This window comes from Leucopleurus acutus (genome assembly GCF_964270905.1).
Source record: "Leucopleurus acutus genome assembly, chromosome: 4".
In the NCBI taxonomy this organism is placed as follows: domain Eukaryota; kingdom Metazoa; phylum Chordata; class Mammalia; order Artiodactyla; family Delphinidae; genus Leucopleurus; species Leucopleurus acutus.
In genome coordinates, this window is record NC_139146.1 from 66,566,047 (window position 1) to 66,589,014 (window position 22,968).

The following is a 22,968-nucleotide window of genomic DNA, read 5'->3' on the forward strand; positions in this document are numbered from 1 at the left end:
AAAACCTTAGCTTACCTACTTGGTTTTAAAACCTACTATCAGTTAAGTTAAAATGTCAAATAAGAGAATATATATAAAAATCTTAAACTAACACCTATTTTATTAGCTGTTTTGTGGCCCCACCTCATCATCATTTAAGACATGAGGTATGTACAAATTTATGGCCAAATAATGTTTCATTCTTTCTCTATTTTGCACTCTCCAAATGTTCATACCCTAAAATTACAAATCAATGGAACATTCCAATGACATTCTTAATAATACATTCTGACCATATCAAGTATGGACAATGTTAGCACGTTCTTAAAGAGTGAGTTATGATTTCCCTGACAGCAACGTCGGTAAACCATTGGGTATTATCTTTTGACACTGTATTATTGATTCAGTGGAACACTGGTCATTCCATATAATCCTGTGCAACACATATATCAACTACTTCTTTAGCTACTGCAGGCGGTAGTAAGTGGTAAAGAACATATACCTGAGAATAAAGAGAAATTACATTTATATACAATTGGTCCATTTAGTATTCATCCCCGTCAGGATCACTCTCTCTCTTGGACAGTTTCTGACCAGAAAAACTGGTGTTTCTAAACTCCTAGGCTACATTAGAACATAACCTTTAAAAACATACTTGTATAGAACCAAACCAACATAAAGTCATTTTTCTAAAATGGGTAAAGGCAGACAGAAGGTGAAATCATTAAAAACATATGGCCAAAGAGGTCTTCTAAAACAGCTTAGTGGAAGGCAGCCAAGCAAATGCACTTAATCAATACATATTGCTAAATATAATGAAGAGGGAAACAGAGAAAAAAAATTTTTTCATGCTTTGCTGATACACAGATATGAGCTTTCCAGGGCAGGCGTAGATATGAAACACTGTAATTGAGGAAATGGCCCAATCTCCCAGTAGGGTCATGCCATCTGAAACAGGTCAAAGAATGGAAGAAGCTAAGAAAAGGAAGTTGCAGCGCTGGGTAAATTGCTCTTGGCCCCTGGGCAGAGGTTTGGGATTTGGGGTTATGATAGGTTCCATCAGGCAAATAATTCGTTGTGAGGCATCTATTCTCGTTTTGGGTACCCTAGAGAGAAAGGCAGAAAGTGTCCAATCTGGGTCTAAGTCTATCTTTCAGTGTTGGGATGGCGGCACAGAGCAAAGACAGACAAATCTCGGGAAAGGAAGGAAGAGTGAGGTAGGGGATATAATTATATAATTTAAATAGTTTTGTGGATAAAGGCTTTTACCAAAGCTCTCATAGTAATTATTTGAAACCACCACTGAAGGTCTCCTGAACACTTATTTTGAGCTTGGCATTAAATATTCTCCAGCGGCGGCGGTGACTCAAGGGCAGGAGGAAGTGTCCTGGAGGAACTGGATGGGCAGACATCCAGTCTCTCGTATGGCCTTCAATTCAGCCAGAAGAGGCTGCGCAGAATATACAACCGGTTTTTTGAAAATAAGCAAATTACCAAATCAACGGTTTGGAGACAGTAACAACTGGGGTCTGTGAGAAATTCTTACCCAGAACCACAAAGAAAGCTGATGTTGGGCCCATTTCCCTAATGATTTGAATTAATTAATGTAGGAATACCGAAGAATCATTATCTGCTGTGTTTTCTCACTGCACATTCCAAATGCACACCATTTCCATTATTTCCCACATCCATTCAAATAAATCTATGTACAACTGTCACAGTAAAACGAAATATAGGGTCGTTCCTGAATTTCGTAAATACCAGATGCCCAAACGCCACCATCTCCCAGAAGAGCATTCCTCTTTCAGCTGCTCTGCAGTCCTGGTGGTGAGCGGGAGAGGAGGAAGGGACAAGCTGGCAAACGTGGGGCGTGCCTTCCAGAATGCTTTTTTCTGAGACTGAGTCCCCTTTACCTCTGGAGAAGGAAGGGTTATTTAAGAACAAAAAGAAAAACAGTTTTGGACTTAGAGCAATCTAGGTCAAGATTCAGGATCCCACAGGCGTTAGCTTTGTGAACTCAAAGTCTCCATCTGTATTTGAGACAGACACCGTCATCCGTATAGGAGCAGAGGCTAACGCATGCAGATTTACCTGACACATAGGTTTCCTGTAAACCGTCAATTTTATGGCTATGCTGATTCATCAAAAGATACAAAAAAAAGAGATGCAAAAAAAGTCACAAGGCATGGTCTGCTCACCTCAAAAATGCCATCAAGCTGTTGGGAGATGGCAAGAGGGCAGACTGATTAGAAGGCATTTAACGGTAATTCTAGGTCTCAGAGAGTCTTAGAAGAGCTCAGATGTTTAGCCAAAAAAAAAAAAGATAAAGAATATTCAGGCTTAGGAGGAGGAAGAATTTCTCAGAACAGCAACACTATGAATCTGTGAACAACTTCACTTAGGGATCTGAACACAACCCAAGATTACAGAATTTTGTTTGAGCAAAGGGGACACATTTTGTTTTTATGAGACCAAACAATGGGTTTGATGGAACTTTTTCAACCACAGTCTTTGGCTTGTGGCAGACACTGTCTTAAATCAGAGGAACAGAGAACAGATTATTTGTTCTTATGTTATTTTCTTTTTGTAATGTTTATATATAGTTTTTACTAACCCGTTTCTCTCAAACGGAACAAAGTTGGCTTTCTTCACTGAGAGCTACTTGAAGTAAGCCGTGTGCCAGACAGTATTTGAACAATCATCCTGCAATGGGACATTATAAAAACACATCTTTGCTTTTGATAGGGATACATTAACACCTTAAAAGTTAAACTGAGATCTTACACATTTTCAGGCCAAAAAAGCTGAAACAGCTTTGCTAATGGCAAAAGAGAATTCACAATACTAAAGTTCCCGAGCTGGCAGTGGAGGAAAACTCAGTGTGGTTTAAAACCTGCCTGAACTATTTTTCAAAGCAATACAAAACGTACTGCATTAGACTCATGGGACATATCAAGACAAAACTTGAAGTAGCCTCAATTCTCTTTTTTCCCCTCCTTTTCCGGAGTCAAGTCAATAACTTGCTTATTCTGGACTTCTTTCAGAAGCCGTTCCACAGTGACTGGTTCCCCAAGCAGTAAGGTTTGCCTGCATAATACATATAAGTCGAGCTTAAAAGGGTGCAGATGACAACTTCACCATTTATGTCATGAATGCCTGTAAGTTACATTTGAAGCTTACATGGTGTTAGAAAATCAAATTCAGCTAGGAAAAAAAATGTGCAATCCCATAAAGGGCTTTCTTTTCCCGTGGTGTTGAAAAATATATATTCTTATCCTTGTTAATATGAAATGTGGTTAACAATTCATTTTCTGTAAAATATATGAGGGAGGGAAAAGACTGGTATCCATAATCAAACCTAGGCTGGCTTAAGTTCATATTTGCAAATTAAGTAGAGAAATTTAAGTAGTGAGGAGGGCAGCTGTTTAAAATCACCTCTTACAGCAGCTGGCAAAACGAAACTCCCCCTACCCCCAGGAATAATGATGCTAAAAGAAATGATCATGATCATGATCATGGTCCATACTTCTTAAGTGCTTACTAAATGCCAGACCTTGTACTTAAAAGGTACTGTTTTGTTTAATCCTCACAACAACATCCTAGAGATGGATATTATTATTATTATTTTATAAGAGTCACTGGCAGCTGAGGCCCAGAGAACTCTTATTTTCTTAGACTCTGGAATCCAATGACTTAGATACATCCTCCAGGGCTGCTTAGCACTAGAGGGCAAGTTAACCTTTCAAGATTGGGCATAATAGTATCTGCCTACTAATGTTTTCAGGTGTAAATGTGATTGTCCTTGTAAAATCCTTAGTCCGGTACTTAGTACAAAATATAAGCACTTATAAACATAAGCTAGTGTTTTTCTTATGACTATAATAGCCACGCATAGAACCCTGCAGGGGTAAGCAGTTCCCTTTTCACACAGTCAAAAAGCTGCATTTTCCTTTGGGATCCATACTCTGCTTCCTTATATTGGGTGCTGACTCCTAATCAGGCTAAATGTAAATGTCAACAGAAGCAGAAACTGAAAAAACTGTGCCCAGATGATCAGCAGGAGAGGTGGGCAGGGCTTCTCAGGAGTTCAACTTGGGAAAACTGGAAGCCTTTTGACTCTGAGTGGAAGAAATTTATTTCTCCAAGTTCCTCACATACATATTTAATCATCATTTCTGTTGATTCAATAAATATATAGTAAGTAATTTTCCTCTCTGCCCCTTTTTGTTTCCTAGGGAAGCCAGACAGTAGAAAAGGGGAGAAAAAACAACAAGAACAAATTTAAGATCCAGCCCTGCCTCTCAGGACAGATCCCACAACTCTCCACATAAAAAAGATGCTAAAAGGAGGAGAGGCCAAGGTTACAGGTATATCATGTGAGACTCAAGAAAGATGATTTGGGTACCTACAGAGTTAATGGCTTAAGAAATTATGGTTCCTCCCACCTACCCAGACTTGACAAATGAGGGTAGTGAAATCCTGAGCTATCTCAATGAATCAGTCTTCAATTTCTTTCTACCTTTTAGAAAAAGTTAGATCATATCCATCAAAAAAGATATTCTGGGTCACCTGAAAGTATTTCCAGAGATTCACAGAGTTGGTATGCTATGCGGGATACGAATACTATAATAATCACACTCCTTAATATAACATCAACTCAGTCCTTCCAGAATTGTTTTACTACATTTTGAAAGATGCTGTAATCAGACACTGGGAGCTAAAGATAGGTCACATAGGAGGTTCCCTAGTTCTTAGCTCACATTTTCAGATGTTTCCAGTTTTAACAGACAGGATCTAGGTCATTAAGTGGAAGGGGTTTCTGTGAATTTAATGGGATACTTCCTGGGCATTTCTGTAGAGTTAGGGAAGAAGTACCAAATATCCTTCAAGCCAGTAATTTAAAATTTGTGCTTTTGCAGACCCTTAAGAAAATGTCTCATACCAAGATCATAATCAGAACCCAAAACAAAGTGGTTCTAAGTAACATGATAGAAAATTCTGTTACCTAACAAGTATCTAATAGATTCTGATCTACTTTAGATTATTAAAGATGCTCCTCCATGAAATTCTTACTTTCTAAATTAAAACAAGTATGATCAAGCTTTTTAAGAAACTCTTTTGCTGACACTGTCAGGTAGCTGGGTGAGAACACCTAGCTTTGCTCTCAGGCGTCATACTAGCAGGGCGTGCTGCTTTTGCTGTGAAAGGAACCGGGAATGTGCAGAGGCAGAAAAGCCCATCAGATTTCCATATTAGGTCTGTAGAGCAAGCCTTCAACATAGACTATTTTTCTACACAATTTTGTAACATATCCTTTTTATACGTGCCATGCCTTGTGCTAACCATACCAATCCAAGGGTAACATTACCCTCACCTGACAGGCAGCACAAGTGGCTCAGAGAAGTTATCTAATTTCACTTTGCCCAGGGTGCCCCACTCAGGTGGGGCAGAACTGTACCTTAACCACTGTGCTACTGCACAGAATGACTTGAGTACATTAAAAGTGTCACTTGACAAAACTCTGAACACCCACAATTTATTTCCTATTATATTAATATTATTTCCTAAGATGGCATGTTCCTAAGTTTATCACCTAAATGTTAATTATTCTTTGTGCTGATGGAGTGGTAACCCTATCTCTTACTATTATCAGTCCAATTTGAACACATAGGATGCTTTTCTTTTCCATGGCAATGAAAAATAAATAATGATTTACCTAGACTCATTCTAATGACCTGCCTGAAATCTCAGCCATGGGTTGTATGACACAAGATCTGAAGGAGCTATGATGCAAAGTGCTGGTTCCTTTCCTGCTGAGAAGCGAATGAGTTTGCCACAGCAGGTCTCACCCCAGACAGCCAGATTTGTAAAGTCACCACTTAACTCCCTGGGAGAAAAACCTTCTCCAGACAGCAGTGCGAGAACCCAAGGTAGTCTGGAGCTGGATGCGTCTGTCAGTTCATTCAGCCATAGTGTTTGCCTGTGATCTTCCATACCTAACTGGCATTTGAATTGCTCAGGACATTTCTAAACACTTGCTCTTTAAGTATCAGATATGATCGCTTACTACCAAACTTAAAACTGATACACAACCTTTTTCTGTTTTTAAAGGAAGCCCTTAATTAAACCTTATTCAGTGACTCACTTCTCAAATATTTACGGAGTACGAACGATGGGCTAGGCAACTTGCTGGGGAGTGAGAGAGAATGGCAAACCAAAACAGACAGAGGGGTGTCCCTGCTCTCACTGAAACTGAGTATTCCCCTGAGGCTCTACGTTTGGTCCTGCAGCAACAGGTAGTGCAAGTACCTTTGAGGTGTTTATTACTTTTCTTTAAAAAAAAAAATTATTTATTTATTTGGCCCCATCAGGTCTTCGTTGAGGCATACGGGCTCAGTAGCTGCAACACTCAGGCTCTCTAGTTGTGGCACATGGGCTCCAGAGTGCGCAGGCTCAATAGTTGTGGCGCATGGGCTTAGTTGCCCCATGGCACGTGGGATCTTAGTTCCCTGACCAGGGATTGAACCTGCATCTCCTGCACTGGAAGGCGGATTGTTAGCCACTGGACCACCAGAGAAGTCCCAATGAGGTGTTTATTACTTTTGAGTTGCCATCTTGGAAACTTCAAAATGGAAATAAATAAACCTGTCTTAACAATACATGATTCAGTACATTGCATATTTTCGGTATTTCAGTTTTCTCTTTTTTTTTCTTGAGATTGCTATTTACATCACTTGATACTTAAAACACTTCAAGACTGTGTTTGTCTAAGAGTTGGAGAAAAATGATGAAACAGATGAAAACAAAAGAAGCAATGCTAGCACACTCTACATAAAGTGAAAGCCTAAATCCAGACAAGAAGGATGTCAAATCAAGCATGGTCATGCTTTTGCTTTGACCTCACAGGTCCCACTTCTGACTTCCTTCAAGTGTCAGAAAACCTGGGTACCACGTGTAACCCATGATGCTGACAAAGGCCTAATGGTCTACAGGGATTATGGGGATGTTTGCACTGAGGGTCTTGTAATGTTGTGAACAACTGCAACCCAGTTCTGGAACCACCTTCGATGGCTCCTTCTCAGGGACCCCATGGGATAAGTTTCCCTGAATTTCACACCACATTGCTGGCATTGGTGCCCCTATTTCCTCCTCCCTAACTCTTACCCTGGTCCCTTACCTGCACCCCATGCCTCCCACCCTTCCAACTTGCCTATGTAGAACTGCTTCTACACATCACATGTCTTTTAAGAGGCTGATGTAATTGCTTCCCTCGCCTATGAAGGCAAATTCTCAAACCTGGCCCAGCTTTCCACAGCTGACCCGAGACTAGCTCTCCAGTTTTAACCCCCCTCTGTCATTTCTTTATGGCTGTCTTATAAATACTGTGCCACCATTAAAATGAATTAGGTAGCTTCACACAGACCATTATAAAATAATTGTTCAGATATATTAAGTGAGAAAAGCAAAGTGCAGTATCAAGCAGTGTGGACAGCATGCTGCAATTTGTGTTTAACAACAAAGGATGCATCCACAGACATGCACATCTGGGACATGCATATCCCTTAGGTAAGTCAGAACATCTCTGGACAAACACACAAGACTGGAACTAGTGACCGTCCCTAGGGAGGTAAACGAGTAGGCTGGGTGTAAAGGTGGGCGATTCATTTTTTGCCACCTATACTTTCCCTTTTTGTAACTTTTAAATTTTACATTCTGTGCCTACATTTATTCAAACAAAACATACTTAAAAAATTATAACCTTGTGCTCAAGTTTAACGTTCCTCTTTCATGCCCCAAATATGCCTTGAACTTACTTCCAGTAACTTTCAGCTTTTTCTGCTTTTGTCCCCCTTACTCAGGTACTCACTTCTATGTAACTAAATGCCACTTACTTTGTAAATAGTTCCTTAAACATCGTGATATTTTCACAGCAAGCTATCTACCTTATTTACATATCTGTTACTTGAATGCACTTTACCTCCCTTATTATTTATAAGCCTCTGGAGGGCTGGCTTTTTTTTTTGCCTGTGTGTGTGTGTGTGTGTGTGTGTGTGTGTGTGTGTGTGTGTTTAGGATTAAAGCTTCATTCACAAAAAGCACTTCCCCAATAATGAAAGGCATAAACAACTCTCATAATTGCAAAATCATATATTATTCTTCAGGCTACAAGGTGCTTAAAGATTTCACAAGAAAGGGAAGAGTATCACAAGGATTGTTTTAAGGACAAATAATAAAGAGGTCATCATTTCAGTTTAAAAATCAGAAGCTAAATACTTCTTACATGTAACTTGTTTTATATCCAACTTCAAAACATCTGCCTCTTCATCATCCCTTCGACAGAGCTGGTTTCGGCTTCTCCAACATCCCTAATTATCAGGTTTGCTCTGCTCTGCTCTTTGCGTCACAATGACTGTTTCAAGCGGTTGTATAATCACCTCTCCTGTTCTGTCTTCCACCTTAAATTGCACTCACCTTTCCTTTAAAATATTTACAGGTCATTTGACCTACTTTCTTTTTTTTTTTGGTTAACTTTTATTTTACACTATATTCCTAAAAAATCTTTCCCTCTTTTCCAAATATAACTTCATGTGAACACAGCCATGAAAAAAGACATCCTAGGAATTCATATTTCAGCCCAGAAGTTAGGACATTAAAAAAAAAACTTGAGGGGCTTCCCTGGTGGCACAGTGGTTAAGAATCCGTCTGCCAATGCAGGGGACATGGGTTCCAGCTGTGGTCTGGGAAGATCCCACATGCCACAGAGCAACTAAGCCCGTGCGCCACAACTACTGAACCTGTGCTCTAAAGCCCGTGAGTCACAACTACTAAGCCCGAGCACCATAACTACTGAAACCCGTGCGCCACAACTATTGAAACCCGTGCCTAGAGCCCGTGCTCTGCAACAAGAGAAGCCACTGCAATGAGAAGCCTGCACACTGCAATGAAGAGTAGCCCCCGCTCGCCGCAACTAGAGAAAGCCCTCGTGCAGCAACGAAGACCCAACGCAGCCAAAAAAATAAATGATAAAAAACAAAAAACAACTTGACTATTGGTTATTTGGTGTTGTTCAATAGCTTTCACATTTTTTTAAAAGAAGCAAAATATCAACACTGGAAGCTAAAGCAGACATTAAATGCTTAATATACAAAATACCCAGGCAGATACAAATAAGTTGCCGTCACTCAGCAACCTCCTGACATAATGCTTTTGTAAAGCAGCTTTCTTGTCTCACAACATTAAGCAAATCATTTAGCAATTTCTTTTAGCTGTCATAGATACAAAGCTAGCATCTTTTTACATCAATGGTTCAAAACAGTGTACATTTGTTCTAGCAGAACAATAGTAGTAAGGTATCTTTTAACCTCAGGAAAATAAAATATTTCCACAGCTAGCTGAATATAAAATAAAATGCTACAAGATAATTAAGTTATTAAAGGTTTTTTTTAAAAAAGATAATCTTACTTACATCAAGAGAGCCTTCATTTATAACAATCATTCCCATGTTCTTCCTCAAAAGTTTGCAGGAGTGTCCTATGTCCAAACAGAGTAAATAGATTGATATAATTAATTTCTCTAGAGAGAAGAGGTGAAGACGTTAACACGATAATACTACAAAATTCTAAATTTTATCTATTTTATTTGATAAAATTAAAATTTTGTCTCTTTTAATAGAAGTGATGGCTGTTTTCTAGGTTTGCAGGAAGTTTAAAAAAGAAATGCTCTTGCTTGCTGTAAGAGGGATAAGATACAAGGACATTACCTGGAGTGTTAAGGCTGTCTTGATAAACAAATATGGAAGAGATTACAGTAAGGATTCTCAACGTCCTGAAAACTGATAAATGTGTATGAAATATCCTTCACGATGACCAACACGAAGAGCAGAAGATGGGCCAGTGGTTGTTTTGGGAGAAGGGTTCAGGAGGGTTGTCTGGCTCTCTCTTGGACCATCGATCCCATCACAATCTTCCTGCCCTTGGATTGCATCACATCCTCTCCTCTCCTGCCCTCTCTTGCTTTGCTATACTTGCTGCAGGGCAAAATCACCTGCTGACTAAACCGACTCGGCTCACTCTGCACCTGTCTGCCTACAGCTGAACGTGGCTGGAGAAAAACAGGCAACCTTGTTGGCGGGCCTCACATTTAAAACAATACCATCTACACTCGCTCCCTTTGTGATCTCATTCCTTCCCAAGGTTTTAAACACCATCTAAATGTTGACCACTCTAGAACGCATAAACCCCATTCAGACCTCTTTCCTGAACTCTAGACTCTCACATGCCAGTGCCTACTTAATAGCAGACATTTAGGTGTAAAATAGGCATCTCAAACTGAACATATCCAAAAACCAGGCTCTTAACCTCCCCCCAGAAAACCCGTTTCTCCTTTAGTCTTCCTTATTTGATTAATGGCAACTCCATCCTTCAGTTGCTGCAGCTAAAAGACCTTGAATTTACCCGATTCCTTTCTTTCTTCCATACCCTACATCTAATCTATCAATCAATCCTGTTGGCTCTACCTTCAAAATCCATCCAGAACCCAACCATTTCTCACCACCTCTACTGTTATTACCTGGGTCCAAGCCACCACCATATCTCATCTGGATTAATTCAATAGCCTCTGGCCTTCCTGCTTCAACACTTGCTTTCCTTTGAGTCTACTCTGTCTAGAAGCCAGACAGAGATTATATATAATATATATATATTATATTATATAATATAATATATATATTATATCATATATATATTATATAATATATATAATATATATATATATATATATATAGTTTTTTTTTTTTTACAGGCAAGTCAGATCAAGTGTTTCCTCTGCTCAGTTCAGTACCATCCAATGGTTTCCCATCTCACTCAGTATAAAAGCCAAGTCTGGACAACGGTCTGGGAGGCCCATCCAACCTGGGCTCTGCTACACTGCTGACCTCTTCTCCTCCTCTCACACTTTGCATTTCTGTTCTTTCTCTAGAACAGAAGACAGCTCTCCCGAATCATCCAAGTGACATCTTTTCCTCTCTTAGGTCATTCCTGAGATGTCGCCTTCTCAAGAATTCTTGACTTCCTGATTTAAAACTGAATCCCTCTGTGCAATGCCCTATTCTCCCTTCCTTGTTTTATTTTTCTTTAGAGCAATTATTGCCATCGAATATACTATGTGTCCTCATTTACTTTATTGTCTGTTTCCCTGACTAGGATTTGAGCTCTGAGGGCAGAGACTCTGATACGTTTTGTTCCCTGTTCTTAACTGATGCCTGGCACCATAGGCACCATCATCATTTGCTGAATGAATGAATCTTACCTTCCCTTTTCTAGGAACAAGTATGGCCTAAGATGCTAAAGGTTAAATGTTGCTAGAAACCACCACCATACTCTCCTTTCCAGAGGAGCTTTCATAATGGCTACAAATCTGGAACCATCTTGAGGATTGCTTATTTTGCCCACATATTACTCTTTACCCACCATGCATTTTTCCTCTATCTGTAGTCATGTTGCTTTATCATATCTGTGTGTTCCAGGTCTCCTGATTCTAAAGCATTCTGTATTCTCACACATCTTCTTTCCGTTTTGTCTTTAACACCAGTGATAATTTTTATAATCAAAATTAACAACTTGTTTGGCCTGGAGGTTTAAACTTCTACTGCTTAGTTTTCTTTTAAAAGTTAAGTTTCCTCTATTAACAACATCAATTTACTATAAATTTATAGCATTTATACTGTTTAATATAAATACTATATTTATAAATACAGTATTTATCACAGAATACTGTCATTACTCACACTTCTAAAAGGAGTATTAGTTATATGTTTTTAGATACATGATACTTGATGACTTTCTAAAAATGGTTTCATCTTGTGAATACCGCTGAAATGCTTTCTTTAGTTTTGGGAGAGTTTTACACGTAATTCGTAAAATCAATATCATCCAGAGGTTACTTCAGGGTTCACAGTGTTCAGGCAACAAACTATTACTGAATTGGTGGAAAAAAGCAATATTTTTCTTGCATATTATTGGTACTATAGGCCTCTAACAGCGAATATTAGCTTTCTCCTCTGTTACAGACTGAATTGTGTCCCCACCTCCCCATTCATATGTTGAAGCCCTAACTGCCACTGTGAATGCATTTGGAGGTAGGGTCTTTAAGGAGCTACCTACAGTTAACTAAGGTCATAAGGGTGATCCCTAATCCAACAGGACTAGTGTCCTTATAAGAAGAGGAAGAAACACCAGATGCTCTGTGAGAATCCAGAGAGGAAAGGCCAGGTGAGGACACAGAGAGAAGGCGGCCATCTGCAAGCCAGGAGGAGAGGTCTCAGGAGATACCGACCTGCTGACATTTTGATTTGGACTTCCAGCCTCCATGACTGTGAGAAGATAACCTTCTGTTGCTTCAATCATCTAACCTGTGGTATTCTGTTATGGCAGCCTGAGCTGCCTAATACAACCTCCTTCTGCAAAATTGGAATTAACTGTAGGATGAGTGAAAACTAGCAAGAACCTTACTTCCTATCTCAGAAATAACCTTTGGTCACAGAAACAAGTGTCGGTATACAAGCCTGCCATAATCCCCACCTCCAGACTTTGGCAGACAGCAGCAGAATGGTTACCTACATGTGTCAATTATGGATGGGAGGTGGGGCTAGGCAGGGATACAAAGTTGAGAGAGGGCGTTACATAGTTGCAAGAGCTGAAGTTTGGCTGTACATACAATCATTGCAAATTTAAAGGGGCACTGGGGCCATAAGTAAATAGACAAGCCCAATGATATTAACAAATATGGAAATCTGAAAATACCAAATCTTTCAAATCTTGAAATATCTCAAATCTATCTTCTAAAATATATCAAAACATGTTGAAAAGCACCATGACTTAAAGTTTAAATTAGGTGAATTACCAATGTTAATGGCAGTCTCCTGCTTGTCTCCTGTAAGGATCCAGATTTTGATGTCTGCTTTCATTAGCGTTTCTATGGTTTCAGGCACTTGATCTTGTAATTTATCCTCGATGGCTGTGGCTCCAAGTAGCTGAAGATTCTGGAGAAAGAGAGTGGCAACGTTTTTTAAGATTAAAAAAAAAAAAAAAGTTTAGATTCTTTAAGAATGAAACATTGAAGTGTATATATGTTTTAAAATCAGACACTAAACGATAATTCATGAATTTGTTGTAAATGCCAAATACCCCATTGAGTTTTCTCTCTCAAGGATCCCTAACTTTCATCCAGTACTTTTGGCAGGGGACTTAGGCTCCCTGAAGCTACCTGTCTTACCTTACTCCTCCCTAAGGTAAGGAACTGATTCTAAACACACACACACACATGTAGAAGGGGGGAATCAAAAACAGTTAAAAAGGAGCAGGCAGCTATTAAGAAAAAACAAGAACTATGGAAGATCACCAGTGAAGAAGTAATCCAAGTGATCTGTTTGAGAAAGAGTAAGGTTACCGGCGAACACTATTAAATTGTAATTTGATGCAGTGTCAGGAAATGTAGACACAAAATACAATGAGAAAGGATGAAGAAAGGAGCAATAAACAAAGTGACAGCATTAGTCTCTTAAAGAAAGAACAGGGCTGAGTGTTTTTCACATGGTTCCATGTTTGCATAGTGGAAGGTCAGAGACCATTAAAGACCTCTTGCTCCTTAGATGGTATCTTTCATACAAGACTGAACACAACCAAAACACTGTGGAAAGCTGTTCTCATCTCTGACAAAGAAGAAGAATGGTTGCTTCTCTCATCTTCCTAAATGGAGGGAAAAGTGAGAACAATCTCCTGGCTGTTAGGGAAAACTGGCCTGCCAAATGGAATCAGATAATGGTGTTCTTGGTCCTAAATACGTAGGAATGGGCAATAATGGATTAAGGTTTAAATCTGTCTTTCCGTCATGTGACCAGGCATTGTCACTAGTTGGGTACCCTTCCCAACGGTGTGCTGCAAGCCACAACCGATTCTCAGTCTTACCCATTTTCCCCCTAACCTAACCTCCAGAATGACCTACTTCAGCATTTATCTTTCTTCTCAACTATTTTCTCCCTTCTTGACTTCACTTTTTAATTTACAATGTCAGACAAGGACAGACTAGATATAAGGGAGATTACTGCAAAGGATAGTGTCTGGGTTGATAATAACAAAGCATTCCACTTTCTATTTTTCCCTTTAAGTCCTATTTACTTTTCACCACAATTCAAGTCTAAAAATAACCCCAAGTCTTGGTAGGCATGGAAAAGAAAGTTAAATATATATACAAACACATAAGAGTGAGTGTGTGTAGTTGATGAGTATATTGCTTAGGAATGTTTTTGGCTATAAATAATAGAAAAAAATCTGACTGAAAGTGGCTTAAATAAAGACTTCTAACATCACTAGTACTGAAGTGGGTAGCTATGGGTATGAGATCGTTGGCTTGACTACATTTCCACGCATTCTCCAGATCTCTCTCAGTGTCTCAAGGTGGCTGTCGTAGCTATAATTATAACAGCCACACTGAAGACAAGAAAAAGGTGGTAAAACCAATGGTATCCACCTCTTATTTGAAAAGCACAAGGGTTTCTAAAAGTCCTCAGTGTATTTCCAAATACAGCAACTGGCCCGATGGTGCTCCATGGCCATCCTGAGCTGTTAGTATTTAGCTCTTCCTGCCTCAGTGGAGGGGCAAGGCAGAAGGGCAGTAGGAATAGGTGTTAAATTAGCTGGCCTGCAGTCTCTGCCACAGGGCTTAAATCTAGATGGGCGAGCCTATGCATCAGTGTTAGTATATACACACATGCACGTGTTTACGCGTGTAGGTATGTGTACAGACACACACACATCCACCACGGCCCTGCGTGGTGAAACGTGGCTCATCCTGGAAGTCCAAAAGAAGTTTTCCTTTACTTCTTAAAACAAGTTTTCCCCTCTGCTGTGCTCTGATAGAACTTTGCTCATCTTTACATACTTAATTTATCATATTAAGATTACGTGTTTAAACGTATGACTCTGGTAGTTTTGTTCAAAATTAGGGGTCATGCCTCCAAGCTCCTTGTTTCTTCACAAATGAGGAGACAGGAGCCCAGAGGGGGGCAATGATTTGTCACAGTGACATAACTTGATAGATTACGGAAGGGCAGGGCTTGAACCAAGATCCTCTGTATTGCCCATCGCGTTCTTGTCCCTTTGTGTCTAGGATGGTGCCCAAGATAGTGGTCAGCTCCCAGTCTCTGCCCCATAAATGTTGGCTGAAGTAAATTAAGTAGGCATCAGTCTGTGAGGGGCTAGCGTTGATTTCTTTAAGTTCTTTTCTACTTAAGTAATATTAGGTAGAGGAACAAATGCAGCTCCTCCTCTGGTTATAGGCTGATGTCCCTATTCGGCATGAGGGAGTGAAGGGCCCTTAACCTGGGCATATTCCTCGTAAGAATGCTGGCCTGAGCACTAAGTGCTGACTCAAAGAAGGCCCTGTGAGCCCAGACATACCACATCAGGTTCCGAGGAGATGCTGAAGAAGAGCTCTGGGGAGTCTTTGGTCCCTGGCTACCTATAAAAAGTGCAATTTTAAGTTGAAAAAAAGGAAAAGTAGGGACCAGGTTCTGTTCACCTTTATACTGTATCTCCAGAACACTGATAGTCAGCATTTGGTATATTTGCAGAGTGAGTGAATGACAAAACAAACAAACAAAAAACAAAAACAAAAAAAACCCCAATCCAAATGTTCTAAAGTATTGTTGCAATCTAGACTATTTTCTCTTCAATATATTCCAAATAACTTATGCAGCTATTAGATTCACTTGATGCATGACTTCCTAGTATATAATATATAAGACAGGAAGGCAAATTTCCTTCTTTAAAAAGATATCATTATTTTATTATCTTTAATGGGAAGCAGATTTGAAATCTATCAAAACCTGATGAATAATCATCATCAAGAAGTTCAAGAATGAAAAGGAAGACCAGTTCAGCATCAACTATGCCAACATCACAACTGCTGTAATTTCAACATTGAGACAATGATTCCATCAGTTCTTTCAGCTACTTTTAGGAAATCAGTAGCTAAATCATTCTGGCCCACATGCCAGGGAAGATCAGGATATAGTTGTGTTCAAATGTTAGATATTCCACAGAAAGCATGAAAAGATTTTAAACGATCATGAAGATAGTTCGGTAATATAAGCTCTCAAAAATTTTAAACCAAAAAAGTACTTTTTTTTTGTAGTATGTTTCACAAAACCCTGGGGTAACTAGATAATGTGAGAGCCAAGATGTGAATACACTAATTAGAAATATATAAACAAGTTTATTTACCTATTTTCTAGTTCTACTTTAAGGGGATATATGAGCTCAGGAAGTACATGGGTATACACTACTCTGCACAAACCTAATAAAAATAAAATGACTGCATGGGGGAGATCACACTGAAAGCATATTTGAAAGAAGGAAAGCAGCTGGTTTTGCACAGGTAAAAAGGAAACATTTTCCAAACCAGGCAAAGATAATATAAAGTACCAAAAAGGTAGGGCCAGCAATAAATACGCTGAGAAGTGTTACAAGTAGGTTAACTTGGAGCATGTTGGTGGCTATGATAACAGGAATTTCTAATGAAACATTTCTGAATATTTAGCAAAATTGCAGTGGGTCTACTTTGATGCCTACGAAAGAAAAACTACATTTGAAAGCCTGTTAATTTTCCCTTTATCCTCAGGTACAGCATTTACTAATTTTAGTGGAAGGCTCTGCAGGCTCCTTTCCTTTGGCCCTGGTGTCATTTATTGTGAGATTAGATCTTGAGTGATAGGCTGTTCAGCCTCTGGAAATGAGTATCTTTAGCTACACAATGATCATTAGGAAAAAAGATTTGAACTTTGCGTGCTTTTCCTGATCATAACACAAGAGCGTTTAGGCCATAATCAATTTCATCCCAAACATGTATTACCTTACACAGATGGCCACTAATGGTCACAATGGGAATTACATATTCAGCAAGTGTTGAAATGTGATAAAATTCCCATGGCATTTATGGAATTAAAAAAAAAAACCTCCAAAGACTAATTTTACTTTCAAAATGTCACTGTGCCAAAAGTTATAAAGGTTTCAGTTGATGCCTCTTTGATATAATATAGATTTAGTTATCACTGAAAAATCATGAAATAATACTTATTTACCTAGAAAAGTCATCGATAATCTTATCTTCTCTTTTAGATGTTCATAATGTAATGCTTTTAAAAAGGGATATAAGTATAAAATTTCTACCCTAGTGAAGATACAAACGTCATGTAGAGTATTTTAAAACTATGGTAAAATGCATTATGACAGATTTGGAAACTGTGTTTTTTCCCCAATACATTTATATTACATATATTGGGAAATAACGGAACCTTAAAATGACCTATTTCCATATAAGCAAATATTGTGTCAGGGCTTAGATTATTTCATATTTTTTAAAAGTTTAAGATATGTTCCTAAATGAGGAAAAGCATAGTTATCAAACTCATATCAACTTGGGCTTCAGACGATAACATGGACTATCGGGCAGAAGTTTCTTTGAAGACAAATAAAAGGAATAATACTGGTAAATAAAGTTTTATCACTGGAGTAAATATGAATAAATAGTAGTAACATTTGGGAACCTTTGTTACAACATAAAATAAGATTGTGACTAGGCAGATGAAGAAACATTTCCTTAGCACAGAAATACCAGATACTGCTACGTGCTTTACACTGATTCATTCAGTTAATAGCTTCAGGGAGGTTGAATAAATGATGTCAGGTCAAACTGGCGTACAGCTGAGCTAGGATGGTAGAAACAAGACACCAAGAATCAATACACACCCCAAGGCAGCGAATGGAAAGTAAAACTGAGATTAAATGAAAGTTAGAATTTTATGTAAATCATCAGGTTTTTAAACATTTGTCTCTGTTGTTCAGTTTTTGGTAATACTCTGTTTCTGTGAATGGGTTTCAGCCTCAGTCCTAAGGCATTCCTGCCAGGGGTACCTGTTTCCTGTTTCCACCTGCAGGCCCCAGACTCACATTTTGGGACTGGTTTCCTTCCACACACACACGTGTGTCTGCATTCATTCCCTCACACACACACCGAGCAGGTAGTTCTAGGCAAGATGGTGGGACACAACCATAGTCCCTTCCTTCCTCGAATCTGTACTTCAGAATCCATTCTTTGGATTCTCCCTTCCTTGTTTTCTGACTGTACCCCCTTGCCTTGCGTTGGTACCTGTTTCTCCTAGACCCTGCTGCCTGGCCGTCATCAAGCCCCAAGTAATTAGCCACAAGAGCAGAAATGGAGAGCAGCGGTCTTCAGATTTACCTGAGGGGCTTATTAAACACAGATCAGTGGGCCCTACCCGCAGAATTTCTCACTGAGTAGGTCTGAGATGAGGCCTGGAAATGTACATTGGTGACAATGCTGCTGGTTTGAGGACCTAATTGCTTGTCTCCAGCAAGATTGACAAACTTTTTCTGTAAAGAGACAGATGGTAAATATTTTAGGGTTTGAGGGTCGTACATTCTGTGCTGCAATGACTCAATGCTGTCACTGTAGTGTGAAAATGGCCAAAGACAATTTGTAAACAAATGGATGGAGCTGTGTTCCAATAAAACTTTATTTACAAAAATAGGCAGTGGGTGAATGTGGTTCTTGCGCTGGAGTTTGCAGACCCTTGATGCATAATACTGGTGAGCAGCGCATCTCTGCACCGGCCTCCATCCTGACTGATTGCTCTTGATACTTCCTGGGTCAGCTCTGACCCTTCTTTCTTAGCCTGGCCTTAGGTCCTCTGGTCCCAGTTCTCTCTCCTCTCCTTGCAATCCCAAACTATAGACAGAGCCTCTCAACTGTAATATACGATTACCATCAGAGAAAAACCGTACTCTCCCTAAATAATCAATTTACTATATGCTATATACTATCTTAGAAGTAAACACAAAATTTTCTGTGAGTACAAAAGATAAAAACAGGAAATAAGCATTTTCTTAGTTTGGGTGACTCAAAAAAACCATCCAACACGAGTTAACATTTGACCCAAAATCCTAAACGAAGAATTAAGAATTAGCCAGGCACTTGGGAGAGGTGGGGAGGGATGCGGGAAGAAATCCTAAACAGAAGAAATCACATGTTGCAAAGACAGAGGTATGCAAATGCACATTGTGTTTGAGAAGCTGCCATTTAGTCAATATGGAACCGATAAATGACGCGAGGTGTGTGGTGATTTAAATAATGCTAATTTAATAGGGTTGTTCTGAGGATGAAATTGGATCAGTCATCTCAAACTCTGAGTAGTAAGTTAGGAAAACGATAAGCCTGAAAAACCGGCAGGGAATGGAAATCAAAGGGGCTATTTTTTATGTTTAGGATTCCAAAGGCAAAGGGCATCTGGGGAAGAATTGTCGAAGGGGAGGGACAGGATCAGAGTTACACTCAAGAGAGTTCACCGGTGGCCAACTGGGGATGGATGGGGAAGAATGGAGGTTGCCAGACCAGTTGGAAGACTGTGGCAGTCACCATACTCTTTAGCTTTAAGATACGGTACCTCTGGAATACAGAGGCCCTGGTGGCCATGGGATTCTCAGAACCATTCTACAACGCTGGCTCTCAAAGATCACCGGCTTCTCTCTGGTCTGCATTCCACTGGGCATCATTCACTCTTGTGCTTCTCTTCTCAACATCTCTTTGCACACAACAAAGGGGTTTTATTTAACAGAAGAGACTCTCATACCTCTGTCCTTTCAGTTTAAGCTGAGCTAGAGTACACTAAGACTAACAGCGTTAAATCACTGGCATGGCTCATTAGCCTGCTTCTGGAGAAATCAGGCAACCAAGGCCAAGAAGGAGGTTTTAACTTGGTGCTTTTTGAACCACAGAAATCATATTTGAATTGTCACAGAGCCAAGGGCTTGCCAAATAAGGTCAGAATTCACACACCCAGCTGAAAAGAATCAGGATTTGAGAGGCGACTGGGTGTAGCCTGCAAAAACAACACATCCATCTTATCTGAGTGAGAAGAGAGCAAAACCCAGTGTGGAAAGTCTACCTCAAAGCGTTCATAATTAGGGATCGATCAGCCAGAAAGGAGAAGCGTGAGATCAGAGATCTAAGGGAACATTAAGTACTTTCACTAAGAAGACTCTAAAGACGAGTTGAGGGAAAATCATGAAAAACATATTCCCACCTTCATTTTTTTTTTTTTTTTTTTTTTGCGGTATACGGGCCTCTCACTGTTGTGGCCTCTCCCGCTGCGGAGCACAGGCTCCGGACGCGCAGGCTCAGCGGCCATGGCTCACGGGCCCAGCCGCTCCGCGGCATGGGGGATCTTCCCAGACCGAGGCACGAACCCACGTCCCCTGCATCGTTAGGCGGACTCCCAACCACTGCGCCACCAGGGAAGCCCCCACCTTCATTTTTAAGGAGGATAGAGTACATTACATTACACAGAGTGCACAGAGCCTGCCTCATTTCCTACGCAGACGGGTCCTGAATACCATGCCTCCCCACCCCAAGGGCTGATCTCATGATGACTCAACTACACACGTGGTTACATTTTACTTTTCAAGTCACCAACATTTTACATACATTCTTGCTTTCTTTTAAACCATGCTGGCAGAATAACATACGGATTAGGAACGTGAGATCTGGAATTAAGACAGAACTGGGATTTGAATCCCTGCTCTGCCAACTACTGAATATGTGTCCTTCAGCAAATAACTTAAGAATGTCTACATCAGCAAGATAAGGCTAATAATATGGCTGTACTAGAGTTGTTTTGAGGATGAAAATAGATTGTTTATCTTAACCTTTTTTTTTTTTGAGTACAGGTAGGAAAAGATGTTGAGTACTTACCTAAGACTAGGTATGTATATATCTTTTGTATATCCGATTTGCTTTGTTAATGTTAATAAATTATATACATTGCAAAATGCAACAACAAATTGTAAAAAGAAAAGATGAGTAAAACATAAATAGAAACAGAAGTTATAACATTTTCTTGCTTACCCCAATGGTTCATTTTGTGTACCCCACATTAGAGGCCCCTGGAACTAACTAATCAAGTTAAGGAGCAGAGGACTTGAAGCTTAGTAGAGGCTCAAAAACTGGCAGGTCTTCTTAGTAGATAAGCTGACAGACTGCAAATGTTCTTAAGCAAACAGTAAAACAGGAAACTACTGGAATTTGAAACCACAAAATCACCAGTACATCATGTAAATTTTCATCTAGTACGTTTCAGTTTTTAGTACAAATGAAAGTGATATTGGCAGCTACTAAGAATAGAAACGGGTGGTTTTATCTGAAAAAGTATTCAGTTCGAATACAGAAATGACTGTGAATTTGGCAGTCATAAATGTTCAGGAAAAGTTCTGTTTTTCATTAAGTTTCCTATTTCTCTAGGAATCCTCTACACCACTCCCCACCATATGTTGGGAAGGGTGCTGGACTGCTGTTAGTTACCCCCGAGTGTAGTAGTCAATCTGTATTATGCCACATCAAGGCAGTCTTCTAAAAAAATCCCAGAAATGTCAACCATATTTTGGGGAGGAACCAAGGAGATAATCTAAAAAAAAAATCACTAACTACCTCACTGTCCTATCTCGGTGCCTATCGCGGAGCCCAGGGTGCTAAGCCCTGTCTGCAATGACATTTTCCAGTGTTTAAGTTTACTGCCTATCTCCCTGCACTGAAATGAAGACAGGGATTTTTCCATCCTTTCCCCCTCCTGTGTCCCCAGAGTCCACAACAGAGCCTGACAAGTGCTGAGGCATTTGTTGTTGAATCTTTGCGACCAAGTGTGTCCCACATTCATATGTTAAATAAGTAGGAAGACAGGTTTTTAAAAAAATGACTGAGTCTAAATTTCTAACGAATGCATCCTTTAAAATCCTTAGCTACCTTTTCTAACACATCCCTAAAGTATCCTTAGTGGCAACGCATTTGAAACCAACATCCTCAAATGTGCAGAAAGCATGAACTATGTGGGTAACAGAAGGCAGGCTTTCGTTAAGCAAGCACTTACTAAGTAAATTTAGCCTTTGAATTAATTATTTAATTGACTCATTCATTTATTCATAAAATACTTATTCAGTGATTAATACAGGCCAGACAGGCAGTTCTTGGAGACACAGAGATGAGTTCGATAAAAACGATCCCTGCTCTCATGAAGCTTCAGTCTAGTGGAAGATATATATTAACTATGAATTATAAAAATTTGTGCATATAAGACACAACACAGCTATCTGATTCAAAGGGGTGCTAAATGCTGCCAAAATTGTAGCTTTTTGATTACTCTTAAGCTCAAAAATGATCCTCTCTGACCCATAATTAATCTAAAAAACGTTAACAGATAAAAGTATGGGGTAAGTTTTGATTTTTCAAAAAGCATATTCTGTAATTTATGCCTCATAATAAGAGAAGAAGACAAGAACAATTTTATCACCAGGGAAATACTAGACAAGTATTATATCTCACTGTTTTCTGTAATGCTCAAGATAAATAATTTGCTTTCTCAAACATCAGAAGTGATTAGAAGGTAATTTATGCAATTGCATTTCCCTATTGAAGCAAATAAATATAAAAATTTTTCAAAAACTCTATTTACCATGAAGGAATACCTTCATATTTCAACCAATGGTTTAATTATAAAATATTCCCCAATAAGTAAGATCAAAGCCCTCTGTACCACTAATTTTCAAAGGAATCCAGCAGCATACTATAAGTATGAGGCAAATAAATTTGTGTCTTAGAAATTAAAGTAGCAGATCAAAGAGGAAGGTGAGAAATTACAGAGAAACCACTGCTAATGAAGTATAAGACTTGATAATTATTCTGTTATTTATTTGCAATTTTTTCCCGACCAAATAACAAATAAATTCTTAATTTAAAAAATAATCTAGGGCTTCCCTGGTGGCGCAGTGGTTGAGAGTCCGCCTGCCGATGCAGGGGACACGGGTTCGTGCCCCGGTCCGGGAAGATCCCACATGCCGCGGAGCGGCTGGGCCCGTGAGCCACGGC

General features: G+C 39.4%; 1 protein-coding gene across 2 annotated transcripts in view; it reads right to left on the reverse strand.

Moving 5' to 3' along the window:
• The window catches only part of ATP8A1 (ATPase phospholipid transporting 8A1), a 235,267-nt gene that overhangs the window by 84,802 nt on the left and 127,497 nt on the right, over nt 1-22,968 (reverse strand). For both annotated transcript variants that reach the window (XM_082838545.1, XM_082838546.1), the window contains 2 exons: nt 12,880-13,018; nt 9,446-9,510 (listed from right to left, as the gene is read on the reverse strand). In XM_082838545.1, coding sequence (XP_082694671.1) covers nt 9,446-9,510; nt 12,880-13,018 — 204 coding nt within the window. The remainder of the gene's footprint in view (nt 1-9,445; nt 9,511-12,879; nt 13,019-22,968) is intronic.